Source organism: Heliangelus exortis, chromosome 9 (genome assembly GCF_036169615.1).
Source record: "Heliangelus exortis chromosome 9, bHelExo1.hap1, whole genome shotgun sequence".
Classification (NCBI taxonomy): Eukaryota; Metazoa; Chordata; class Aves; order Apodiformes; family Trochilidae; genus Heliangelus; species Heliangelus exortis.
This window is the reverse complement of record NC_092430.1, coordinates 13,668,807-13,682,423: the sequence shown is the minus strand read 5'-3', so window position 1 is coordinate 13,682,423 and position 13,617 is coordinate 13,668,807. Positions and strand designations below refer to the sequence as shown.

Here is a 13,617-nt window from a genome sequence, read left to right as displayed (position 1 = left end):
GCCAGCTGCATGCACATCTGGTTACAGGGCAGTAAAAGCGGGGTCACCGGCACCGCCAGGGACTCCGGCGGCAACACCTGTGGCTGTCCCGCCCTCCGCAGCACACACCGGCAGTCACCAGCGCTGCGCCCGATCAGCGGCGGGGATGCCTAAGGGCGGGTTTCGCTGAAGGGAGCGCCCTGGTGCCGGTCCCTCGTGTTGCGGGAACCGCCGCCGCGGAGGGGAAAACCGGGTCCGCGGGGGGAGCTCCTCCGCCCAGGCAGGGGACCCAGCCTCGCCTTTCCGCCGGCGCCGCCCGGCCCCGCCGGGGCACGGCCGTGCCTCTGGGCGCCCTGACGGGCCGAGCGGGTCCTGGGGACCGCCGCCCCTTTTCCCGGGCTGGGGCGGGGCCCGGGCTCGGAGCTCCGTCCCCTTTAAGGCGGGGGGCGAGCTCTCACCTTGCCTCCTCCCCTCCCGCCCCGCCGAGAAGGTACCGGCCCCGAGCCGAGCCGAGCCCTGATTGGGCGGCCGCCGGGCCCGGTCACGTGGGGAGGGGGGGGCGCGCTCCCCACAGCCTCCAGGCCGCCATTTTGGTTGGAAAGTTTGGAATTTCCGAGCAGTGCGAGCGGGAGGCGACGGGCGGCGCGAGTGCCCCAGCCCTGCCCGCCCCGGCACCGGCCCCGGTCCGGTCCGGTCCGGCCCGGCCCTCCCTGCCCTGTCCTGTTCCGACCCGTCTCTCGCGGAGGCGCCGCGGCGGGCACCGGCTGGAGCCCCGGTCGGAGCCGCTCCGTGTCTCGCCGCCGGGGGTGCGGGTCTCTCGGTCGCTCGGTCAGTCAGGCGGGGCGGCCGCCGCGCCCGGCCGGCAGGGGGAGCCGCTCCGCCGCCCCCGCCGCGCCGCCCCGAGCCGGGATCAAAGTTTGTGAGGCGGAGCACCGGGCGGCGGGGGAGCAACGCGGCCCCGCAGAGCCATGCCCGTCAGGAAGCAAGGTGAGCGCCGCACGCCCGGAGAGCCCCGGCTAATGCCGGAGCCGCTGCCTGACAGCTGCCTCGGCGGGATGGGCGAGCAGGGGTGGGTGCCGGGAGCCGCCCGTCCGCCGGCAATGCGAGCCCGCTGAGGGGCAGGGTCCCGCCCGCGCTCTCCCAGATGCGAACAAAGAAGCCGCCGGGCTGGGCTGGGGCGGTCCCGAGTGGGGAGGCTTGTTGCGTCCCCGGCGTGTGCATCCCCGGTTCTCCTACCTGGTGCGCCGGGGTCAGCCTTGTGTCTGGTCTCCGCTTGCAGATACCCAGCGAGCCCTGCGCCTCCTGGAGGAATACCGCTCCAAACTGAGCCAGGCGGAGGACCGGCAGCTGCGAAACTCCATAGAGCGTGTCATCAGCATCTTCCAAAGCAACCTGTTCCAGGCTTTGATAGGTAAAGGATGACTTCGCTCAATTTGAGCTCGGGCCGGTCGGTTCTTGCTTATGCTACCACTTGTAGTGTTAAGAAGAAAGGGTGTTTTGCCCTTAGGTTGCAAGGCATGTGCTTTTTGTCATTGTGTTTTTGTTTTGCATAGTAACACACGTGTTGTTGCAGATCAACAGTTCACTTGCTTCATACACTTGCTTACTTTCAAGATTTTGACTGCCCCAAACTGCTTAAAACTGTGGTGCAACTTTTTTTTCCCCTAGTGCAGATTATTTCATGTAGACTGTTTTTCCATGTATCTTTATTCACCTGAACAATTTGGAAAGAGTATTTTTTTTTCTTTTGAGTCCATGTATAAAAGGTTAATGAATGAGTTAGAATTGTTTTAACCTAAGGTAGGATCTAGGCAAATGTTCCTCTTGCAGAATTTCTAAAAATATTCACGAATTGTATATATGAAGTACGAAATAAACTTAAGGTACATGTTTCAGGGAATAAGTATTACAGAGATTTTTTTATGCTTTGTTGCATATTGAAGTGTAGTGAAAATGCTACTAATTTTTAGTTTACAGTATCTGTAGTGCTTCACTTAAAATGTTTCCATAGGTCTTGTTGAACTACTTATGTAACTTTGTATTTCGTGCTTGTCTGGGGAAAAAATGAGTGTAAATGCAACTTTATTTTATCCAGACTTTATTTGGAAACTTTTGTAGGGAAGCAGTGAGCTGTAGTTTCTTCTTTGTTGAGTGACCCTATCTTTGCCAACTATTGAATTAAAGGAGTTTGTTAGTTTACTTTCAAGAGTAACACTTGTAAAGTTTGGCATCCTGGTCTTTTAACAAAGTAACCTTTTCCCCTATTGGGCTTAATAAGAAACATTGTAGCTAAGTCGATTTGCTTCTCTGTGTGGTTAGTGTCATGCAGGTGTACATTTTGCTTCATAGTAACACATCTCCTTTGAATCTATGTTGTGGAAATACAGGGAGTGGCAAAAGGTAAACATGTATCCCTGCTGGTGGAATGTTTTTGTCTGGAGCATTTCATCTTATGTAGATGTTCACCAGATAGTAATCTTGCAGTGTCTTTTTTTAAAATTCATGTAAGTTCATGGAAGGTAGCTGTGCAGACAGGTCAGTTACAGAAGTCTTGTACTTACAGGACCTCTGCATTTCTTTCCAATAGTTCATGCTAATATACCCGTTGGTGGATCAGATTATTGAAGTCTTACATTGGAAGCTTAATGTAGTTGCAGTTGTTCTTTTTATTTTCAGCCAGCAAATGTCAATGTTGACTACTATTTTCTTGTTCTGTGTGTATGTGTTTTGTTTGTTTTTTTAAACTGCCTTGGAGATCCATACAGTACTCAGTTTTCTCCCCTGAATAAGACACTGATCTACTAGCCTTTGATATTCTAACCTCAAGACACAGTTTCTTCTCATATCTACATATGGATCTTCGTTGTTTTAATAACTGTACACCTAGTAGTAGTAAACTTGTAACAGCAGGAAACCTCATCTGCTGGCCTTGTACTGCAAGAGCAGAAAGCGAATGTGTTGTTGCCTGGGAGGGCTACATGGCCTATTTTCTGGTCTTGTAAGAAGTTATGTTGCAACCATACCTCTAGTTTTGGTTGAGGTCAGTAACTCTGTGCACAGTCAGTGTTGTGCTGCTTGGGTGAGTTGCATTAACTTTGCATTTACTGGTTCACTGTATGATTATTGTAGAGCATATGTGTATATTCCCAGACTGTCTGACAGGTGTTAACACGGTACTTCCCAAGCAATCTATGCTGTCAGCTTCACTCTTTCTCCTTTAGCCTCCTCCTTTCAGTGGAAATGCATCAGGGGAGCTCTTATTTGTGGCAGGCTGCTCCTGGCTATAGTTTTCCTCGAAGCATCTTTTTCTAGTGTGGTTGACTGCATGATGGAGGCAAAGAGAGGGAGGACTTCCTGAGATCTGGAGGATGGCTGCAGTTACAGGGAAGACCTTGAGTCTGCTCCTGCCTGCCCTCTTTCCGTAAAGATTTGGGAGCAGGCTGGATGAGGCATTCAGTTGTGCTGCAGATTCATGTTGCTTCATAGCAGACTTTTAAACGTGCCGTTTAGAGGACTTGTGATGCGTCCCCAACTTAAATAGCCAGTGCTGTTCTGACAAAGTTTCGAGCTCAACTACCAAGTTATTTCTCATATAGATACTTCTTCCAGAAAGTGTGATAGGCTTGGTTTCTGTTTTTTGGTTTATTTTAAAGTATACTAAAAAAAGAAAAAACCCTAATCCATTTATTTTCCGTTACTTCTGCCAAGTTATTGCACTGTATTCAAGACCTGCCTGTCTTTGATAGGTGAGAAAGTTTGTGAAGGCTGCAGTCAGGATCTGCTATCAACTTACAGCTTTTTAGGATAATTTTTAACTTGGCAACCAAATGCTATTCTTTCAAGGAAAAAGACATTACTTTATGAACAGAAATAAATCTCTAGGTTTATACTGGGGGAGATGAAATATTCCTGAAAACTAAACATTTATTGATACTTCACATATTTAGATACATGTGAAGGTATTAAAGGATTTGGGGCTTTTTGAGGGTGAATTTCCATTTGGATACTGAAGAGTAAATGGTATTTTCTCCTTCGAGCCTTTTCTCAGCAATCTACAAACTTGGTATAGTTCTTAAATAATAATTATGGCTGTAAATTATTTGAATTAGAGGAGTTACTACTCAATGTGAACAACCAATGTTATGAAATTGACATTACTCCACTAGTATTATATTTTAAGTGAAATAACTGTAAGAACTTTAGATTAGTAACAGAATTGGTAACCAAATCTGACCTCCTTAAAACAGTCTTTTGAAGGCCATTTTCTTGATTTTACTGTCTTCTGTAATGTGCTGCTTTCCTAACCTTCTTTCTTGCCTTGTCTGTCTTAAGGTTTTTTTTATATATATATTATTTTATAGCTACACATGTGAAGACTTTTCTCAGCATAAAATGGCAAATTTGGCTAGGGGAGGTTGAATGTATTGAGTTTCATATGTGTAAGCAGTCTAATTTATGTAAGAGTCCATTTGCAAGAAGATATGTCTCCAGAGTTGTCCTTATGCACAGGCCTTATTCCTAAGGCTCTATCCAGTGTGGGAAATTCTGAAGAAAAAAAACATAGTGTATTTTTTTCACCATAGTTTTAGGACAAAATATGTTAAAAATGCTGTCAGCATGCTTTTACACACCTGAAAAAAGTCCTGTCTTTGAAATGTTTGTAAAATTGATGGTTGCACTAAGATAAACTTTCTGTTCACATTTAGCAGCAGTCTGTCTAGGGCTGAAACTTCTTGGAAGGTAAAGCGTAGTCTGCATCTTTCTCAGCCCTTTCCATCCTGGCTTAATGACCTGAATTAGGGAAACAACCCTAGATTTTAGACTTGAGTAGACTGGATTGGGTCAGCACTCCTCCAAGTTAGTGCCCTTTGGAGTGTACTGACCATATTCCTAATGGAAGGCGTCCAGCCTCAGCTCTCTGAGCTGTGTGTGTGGCATTTCCGTAGACATCGTTGCTCTTTTAACTCTCTCAATTTTCCAGTGTGGAAATATTTCTAGCGCTTGTTGGCTAAATTAAAATCAAACACAATTAAGACAGAAACTCTCTTCTCATAACTGAAACCAAAAGTACTTGCTCTTGGAGAAACTAAAATAAATATCAGCTTATACTCCAGTGATAAAGTTAGTTATTAGAACACATGGCATGACAGCAGAGTTAACTTTGCCGATCAGCTCAGGCTTGGGAGAGAATTTTTATTGTGGATATGTGTCGTTCTTTAAGACTCCTCTTCAGTTAACCTCAGGAAGGCTTCTTTGTGAACTGCTGCCCATTTTCTAAATGTTACTGAGGCCCCAGTGCAAGTTCTTTCAGACTCAGTTGAACAATATTTATGTTAAGAATCCAGAAATTCTTGACAGTAAGTTGAGAATATGGTTAGATAGCCAGGGAATATTGTTTTGGTTTTGTCTTTTATCAGAGGGAAGTTCAGAGAGAATTGGACTTTGTCATTTTGGAAACTGCTGAAATGGTTGTCAGTGCTACATAGGATGTTCTCATGTTGAAATGTTGTCCTTGCTGCATTTTTCTGACTTTTTCCCCAGGTTGCAACTTCTGTAATACAACATCTTTGATCGTATTTGAGGCTGAAACATCTGTGGATATCATTCTTGTGGCTTTGTGGTTGTCTGCTTTTGGGGAATGTTACCTAAGGACATACCATGCTTGTACTTAAAATCTTGTCCTTCCTGAACTTTACCAAATTTCAGAGAGAAATTTGACCTGGGGTTGTGTCTTCAGAGGCAGTTAAGTACTTATTTCAATGTATTTTCTTTGGTCCAGATGGAGGGAGAATGAAACCTTTTAACTGGTGTCTGAACAATTGGAATGTTTACTCAGTCATTGTTAGTATGCTTCTGCCTGTAGTTTGTTCTTACTTCAGAATATCCTAGGTTTTTTTTAAGAACTTCAAATCTTTCTCTTCAAGGAACCTAGTAATGGCCAAAACAGTGAGTGAAATCCACTGTCTTGAAGAACTGCTTATTGTTTTGTGTGTATGTGATGCAGCTGAATAGCATGGAAAGTTTTGGGATTGTTGTGTGCTTGCTTTTTAAAATGTTCTCCATGCTGTATATATTGGAGCATGTGGCAGTGCAATGTACTGAATTTTTGGGATTAGGTGCTGCTTTTGGTAGCCTAAAATAGCAAGTAAGACTAGTGTAAATTGAGTAGCTCCTGGTATGCAGAGAAATAGTGTTGTGGCAAAAGATTATCCTTGTGGTTATTTTACTGACTGTGTATTCAGTCTTGAGTAGCTGTACTGTAGAATTTATCAATTACAGCATTAATCTCTTCACAGGGTTACCATTAAAAGGGTCTGTTGACAAGAAAACTTTGTTAATAAATCTGCTGTTTGTCCAGGGACTGAAAAGGAAGTTGAAGTTGGGAATAACTGGTATAGTTACCAGGTTCTTGGAAATTTTATCTTCTGTCCAGTTCTTGCTTCACTTTCTTTCCTGTGTTGTTTCACCTGTGTTGCCTGGTTCTGTTGCCTGTCTCCTCCCACCCTGCCATGTACCTGGCTTTGCTTCTAATATTCCTCAATGCTTGCTTCAGTGCTTGGGTGCCATTTAGAAGGGAAGCAAAAGAGAGAATATTTAGTCTTAATCTTAGGCCTGCTTCCATGATCATCTCAGCAGCAAGGGCAGAATGTCTCGTTCAGCTATGTAGCTGGAAAGCCACATGCCTCCTGTGCATCTGGTTGCCTGTATTTTGAGGGATGGTGACTGTTTTGGTGCAGGTGGGATGAATCTTCAAAGAACCTGAACTGTAGCAGCTGACTGGCAGTCTCCTTGCACAGATGGTTTCCAGAATTACACCTAAGTGAACTTTGTGAGAATGCTAAGAGACCGCAGAAAGTGTTGGGCTGACCCTAGAATAATCTCCTTAGGTTCTTGTTCCCTCTCCAAATTAAGGGAGGATGTAGAGCTCTAGGGTAAAGCTTTTATAAGAATCTTGTCCTATGTGAATACCTTCCCATCCACATCCTCAAAAAAGCTGAATTATTTTAGCTTGAAATGGAAAGGTCAGCCTAATACAGAGGTGCAATAAGAAGAAGTTGTGGACAAATTTTAAAAGCATTGCAATTTTAAGAAACCTGTTTTAGAATTTGGCTGCAGGAAATGTACAGGTGTACAATGGAGATGCTAGTATGTGATGACACCCATCCGGTGTTGCCACCAATGCCAGATAATTGCCTTGGAGTCTATGAGCTTACTGTTTGTAGAAGAAACCCATGCTTCTGCTGTCTTCTCTAAGCAGAGTTAATCACCCGTACAAAAGCTAAAATTGGAGTGTTGAGTGAACTCAGCCTTAAAAATATTTTGATGTTTTTGAGCACGTTTGTCTGGAGAGAACTCCTTGGTCCAGTACTGACACTATTTAGGGGACATCCTACAAATAAGACTTACTATTAACATTTACTTTGTCCATGGTAAGTTTGTTACCACTAAAGAAAGTAGTAAGTACATTCTTTTAAGAAAAAAAAAAAATCTATCGTTATACTGGCTGTGAGTGACTGGAGTTGAGATACTTGGAGAGGGTGGATAATTGGGTTTTAACTTGTTTCAGTTAGTGGTGGTTTTTATTTTTTAGGCTTAGATTGATGACCAGGTGTGCATGAGGTGGTATTAAATGGAAAAGATTGTTATGCCAGTGCATGGTTATGTGATAACAATTTAAATTTTTTAGTTTTTCCTACCTTAGTTCTGAATGTAGGGAAGACCCTGTAGGTTTCTGAAAGGAAGCTGGAAAGAGACAAAGTGAGGATGCAGTGAATGAGCGGTTAAGCAAAGAGGAAAACATGAATGAACAATTTGGAAAGCATAAAAGGTTGGCAAGGAGCTGATCCTGTCTGACTGTGAAAAGCAGCTAGAGGAATAAAAGCAAACAAACTAGATCTGAGGGTAGATGAGGGTAGTTTTGGTTAAGTGCAAATTAAGGAGCATTTGTGTTAGAAGTGGAAAATAGCACCTTGTGGCATTGGAGTTAAGCAGAGAAGTGTGTGCAGAAGATAGGCTTAGAGGTTAGGACAGTTACTGAAACAAGTGGAAAGGCAGGGGGTGAGTAGTTGGATAGGCACTGCAGCTTGTAGTGAAGGATCTTGTAGAACAGATCATGTGGTGAGAAAGTTCCACTTTAACTTTCAACTTTTATTTTTAATAAGTCTTAGCCGTTGACAGCAGTAGTTGCTTCAGTTTTTAAAGAAGAAAAAAATCTTCAAAACAACCAACTCTGAAAGGAGCTTTATATGGGTTATGATGAGGCTGGTTTTCACTTTTCATAGTATGAATGCAAACAATTTTATTGGCCAGACACACATGCCTTGACACAATGCAACTGAAGAATACATGAAGAGAATACCTAGTTGACTCTGGTCATGGCTTCGATATGAAGCTTCTCTTTGTGTTTTCTGGTTGATCACTAATCATACACTTTTCGAGTCTTGTTTTGCTTGTCTTACCTTGATACAGCAGGTGAAGTAAGTGTGCAGGATCAAGAGTTCCTTAGAATCAGTAGGAGTTTCTTTACAACTGAAGAATGAAAGTCTATAGCATTGTCTGACTCTTTTGCCTGTGCTGGCAGTGATGGTGACTATTTACATTTTGTCTATACATGCATTATGGAGTGCTGCTAAGAATTTGGCAGATGTCATACATCTTGGATTGCCCTGAACTGAAATAATATGTTGACCTTTGTTGTACTTTCTAGTAATTTTAAGACTTAAGTTTTCAGCTCTTCAGGTGGTCTGGCAGGAAGTCCTAAGAAAGCAAGATGTCTTTCCCACCCTTTCCAAACACCAGCACCCCCCCACCCCCAACTTAGAATTAGAGAAGTACTCAATTTGTAATGGGGTGATACCTCTTCTTGGACCACATACAGATAGTCAAGTTCTTAACAGACCTGTTTGGTGATGAAGTTACCCATATTTGAAACACAAACAAATAAACCCAAACAACAAAACAAACCAACAGGCTTTTGCATGTTCTGTGTTTGGGTGAGTGAGTATCTGAGAAGAGGCAGACCAATGAGAGATGGCAATGAAATTGCTTGCATGGATAGATCTTCAAGTGAAATTCTAAACTAAGACAATTTCTGAAAGAATTCATAAGCTTCTTGGTTGTTTGCAAGCCTCAGGGAGCATGGTTGCACTGAAAGGTTCTCTTGAGCAAAGCTGGTACTTAGACGCTTTGTGCTTTTTCTCCAGTTTCATCCAGTTTGATCTACTTCAAGCTGTTTTTTTCCCAATTTGATCTTTCCCTCCTCCCCTCCCCATTTTTTTTCTGGTTTGATCACTTTTTTTGCCCAGTTTGATCCATTTTTTTCCTATTTTTTTTCCTGGTTCTTTTTTTTTTTTTTTTTTTTTTTTTTTTTTTAATTATTTTTATACTGCATAGTGTTTACAGCTTCTTTAGTACCAACTTTTTTGTAGTGTAAAGTGATAGAAATTCAAGACCGTAAACCCTGTTGCCTTTCAAGGGGTACTTGTGCTTCTGAGTAATTTTTTAGGGATTTTCAAAAGATTTTCAGTATCTCAGTGGGCACAGAAACCCAAGTCCCAGCTCCTTTTGTTGCTTTGGAGAGGAAGCTAAGTTAACTCTCACTTATGCACAAAGCTATTAAATAACACCGAAACTGAAAATCTTAAAATGAGGATACAGTTAATACAGCACAGACAAATGCTGTGATTAACTTTGTGTATTTTGGGCAGCAGATTACAGCTTTGTGAAGTATATGGGCACCAGTTGTTTTATGTGTGTAGTGGCTACTGCAGTCTGTTGTAGCAAATATGTCAGTGTTTTAGTCCATGAAATGTTAAGCTTGTGAGGAATTTCCTGGCATTTATTTAATAAAAGCCACTCTTCTTATGCACAAGTGGTTGAGATGCTTAAAGTGTAAAAACGTTACATCTAAAAATAGTAGGTTACTCTGGTCATCAAAGGACAGCTTTTAATTATTTAACAAAATACTTTCACTAAGTAGTAAATGCCAATAAAATTTTAGTGTTTCCTTCTAAACCATAACATCAAAGTTCCAATGTCAAAAACCTAAAGAATAGCATCATGCTGTGTGTATTACATATATAAGTATTTATAAAAATAGGTGTTACATCACACAGCTGTCCAAAGCTAAGTGAAAGCTACACAAATTAGTTAAGTAACCTGGTCTTTAGATAATTGCTATTAGAGTTAGACAAGCTAAAACAGAGCTCCAGGCAGGCCAGAACAAGTCCAGAGGCCTGGTTATTAGATTAACATGAGCTGTTACAAGCAATGTCAACATCTTGTTTATGGGGTGACATTGCTCTCTTAGGAGAATGCATGTTTGTTTTACTTGCTGGTAATACTAAAATCACATATTCCATTCTGCAGGAGAGGTGTATGTGGGGAGCTGGGCTTGACAATGAGATTTTTAGAACGTGCACTGACCTTAAGTTATCCTGATTGCAAGTCTGTTCTGTGCTGAATACACAGCAAAAAGTGTCAGACACTCCACATACCAGTAGAAATGGCAAGCAGAGACCTTATGCTTTATTTCTAAGGAGCAGGGGAGAAATCTATCTGAAGGAATGGTATCATGTTGCTAGTTGGAATCCTTGTCCTTGGAAGCAGATCTTCTAGACAGAACTGATGTAGGCTCTTGAAGTGCCCTTAAATATACCTAATTTAGAAAATGTTGGAAGAATTTATTTGCTTTTTCAGTTCTGTTGTTCTTTTAATTACCGCACTGTAGTTTTAGTGAACCTTGGATTCCCTTGTGAAGTCAATTTTTGTTTTGATTTATATTCAGTAGATAACTCTTCCTGGTTTGCTTTAAGAGTGAGCAATTTTAGCTTGTAGTGTATCACATTACTGGTGAATGAGCCTGTTCAAAGAGCAAAACTAAGATGAGTTATGAATAGAAGGAGGGTAAAAAGAATAATGCATCAGCAAACCGTGTGTAGTTGATCAACTTCTACTGTAATGAAGACTGAAAAAAAAAATGTTTGTCACCACTTAGTTTTTTACATTAGTAAACAGAGAAAACAAATTGTCTTTTTCATGTCTTGAGAATCTTTTTCAGAACTGGTGGTCAGTCACTTGAATTGTATAAACTATTACTCTTGTTACAATCAAACATTTCTGATTTGACTACTTAATGTGGTTTTACTTGTAAGCTGATGTCATTCCAGGATGATTTTCTGTGTTGCCTGCCATTCTTATCTTTTTGTCACTATGGCTTTTCTGAAACTTTGTGCTCCAATTTTTTTAAGTGCCAGTCAGCTGCTCTTTTAATATTCCCCACTAGTTAGAAATGTTCCCCATCTGCATTTTCTTGTACTGTTGTGTGGTATCTGATTTGAATTATTTGTCTATAACTTAGTTTTCTATTACTTAGAGATATTATCTGTCTTGGACTTCATATGGAGGGAAGGGGCTGGGATGTGAAAAAGCACATCTATTTAATGTTTGCATTCTAAGTAGTAAAAAATTAAATAAATGCTAAAAACCCCCAAACAGGAGATATTACTGTGTAGACACCAAGTTCCTAGAAATTTTTTCTGCAGATTTGGAGCAAGTTCAGGATAAACAGAATCTAATCCCCTTATTAAGTGGTGGATATATTTTTGACATCTTTCACTAGTAAGTCTATTGTGGTCTTCATGAAGAAGTAGAGCTGATGTGTGGGAAATAACAGTGCTTTTTGAAACAAGTCATTCTGCAGTATGAATACATGGCTACCTCCTCTGGCACGGACTTAAAAGAATAGTAACAGAATTGAGAATAGGTGCCCTAGATTCCTGTTGCAAAAGAGTTGCACAAATAACCCCTTCCCATAAATAATGTAGTAATCCTCCTGGCTTGGTTGCTGTGGATTGCAGCTATAGAACCAACTTAAACCACTGCCTATTTTCGCATACAAAGTATTCCCTATAGGGAGGGAAAAAAGTCTTGATGTGCTTGATTGATGTATTAATGTTAATACAGCTACAAGACAAATTTGCAACTGAGGGAGCTAATGTGAAAGATGGATTTAAAGGTAATTTGTATCTCTTAGGCTGATTTGCTCGTGTATATCTAGGTCACTTAACATCTTCTGCAACCCTCAACTGCTATTTCTTCCGATCAGCAGAGCTAAGAGCAAGTATAACTTTAAAAATTAATGTAAGCAGTTGATAGGAATTTGATTCTTGCTCAGAGAAAAGATACAAATGGAATTTGAGAACTGCAGTTTTCTGAACTCGTAGAGAGAGAGCATGAGTGCAGTGTCTGCATAAAAATGTGTGAGAATGGAACACCAGCAACAGTAAGCCTTCTCTTATTTGTGTGGTCTTTCTTTTGTGGTACAGCTAGATAACCAATTCCTTTATTATGCTTCTGTTACTTTCAGCTGCTGAAAAGCTACAAGATTGTGCAGATTGGAGTCCTCCTTATTCATACCTGGGTCCTATTTACTTCTTGGGCTAACCTTGTCTATATGTTGTCTTCTGTGAAGTTTGGTGTATTTAAAAATGTGACTTTATAACTCTGGTTTAGCAAATTTGTACTTAGAAGAGGAGACTGAAACATTTACACTACAATTGCTTCATGTGTCTGCTCTTCCCTTAGCCTATACCTTTTAAAATGTATCTTTTTAAAATGTGTTTATGGATGTGATTACACATGTGGTAGCAAGTTTGATGCTTCTTTAGGTTGTGTGGTTTTTATTGGTGCTTCATGCATGCTTTCTAGTAGATAGGATGTTGAGGAAAAAAAAGTACTGGAACCAGATTCTTGTTCCCCAGAAGTTTTCACGGTTATAAAAAGCATTTTCTTAGTTCATAATTGTGAATTATAATTCATACTGTTGAAGTTTCATCCTGTTTCTATTACTTAGACTTAGGAAAAGCAGATGGTGACCCATGCTCATCAATCTTCTTTTTCCTAACTTTCTGCAACTTCTTTCTTGCTGATTTCATCAGTATAATTCTATTTCTGTGGTAATTTAATTAAAACATATACCAAAAAAAAGACCTTCTAATATTGTCCATGAACAGTAAATTTCAGACAACCATAGGCCATGTTAGATGAAATTATATATATATATATATAAAATTATATATATGAAATATATATATGAAATTATATATATATATATGTCATAACTTGAAGCATAGGCACCCATCCCTTCCACCAATCCACTGCAGTTATTCCATATGCTTCTGCTGTTCCTGCTGTAGGTTGTGCTACCAGGGTGAGTGTGGGGACATATGGGCTCTGAGATATGGGGCATGGAAAGTGAGTTATGTATCCTGTGGAGAGGGTCTTGTGATCTTGGTGGTGCAGCTTCACAGCTTCATCTCTATCAGGTATATGAAGGTGTAGGCATCTAATTTATTTTGCAGGAGGAAGATGCTGTTAAAATGAGAAACTAAAAAGCCTAACTGTTTTGGGTTTTTTTTTTCATTTTTAGATATTCAAGAATTTTATGAAGTGACCTTACTGGACAATCCAAAATGCATTGATCGCTCTCAGCCATCTGAACCAATACAGCCTGTGAATACCTGGGACTTCTCCAGCCTTCCAAGCACAACAGTGACATCAGAAACACTGCCAAGCAGCCTTAGCCCAAGCGTAGAGGTATGATCTGGAAATATCTTTTATTTTTCTAGTTGAGACTGT

The 13,617-nt window shown here is 41.2% G+C and overlaps 1 protein-coding gene across 7 annotated transcripts in view; it reads left to right on the top strand.

The window, feature by feature from the left end:
• The first annotated feature begins 568 nt into the window (after positions 1–568).
• Positions 569–13,617, top strand: part of DLG1 (discs large MAGUK scaffold protein 1) — a 143,389-nt gene continuing 130,340 nt past the window's right edge. For all 7 annotated transcript variants that reach the window (XM_071752195.1, XM_071752192.1, XM_071752191.1 and 4 more), the window contains exons 1-3: positions 569–966; positions 1,259–1,390; positions 13,409–13,575. In XM_071752195.1, coding sequence (XP_071608296.1) covers positions 948–966; positions 1,259–1,390; positions 13,409–13,575 — 318 coding nt within the window. In that variant the 5' untranslated portion in view covers positions 569–947. The remainder of the gene's footprint in view (positions 967–1,258; positions 1,391–13,408; positions 13,576–13,617) is intronic.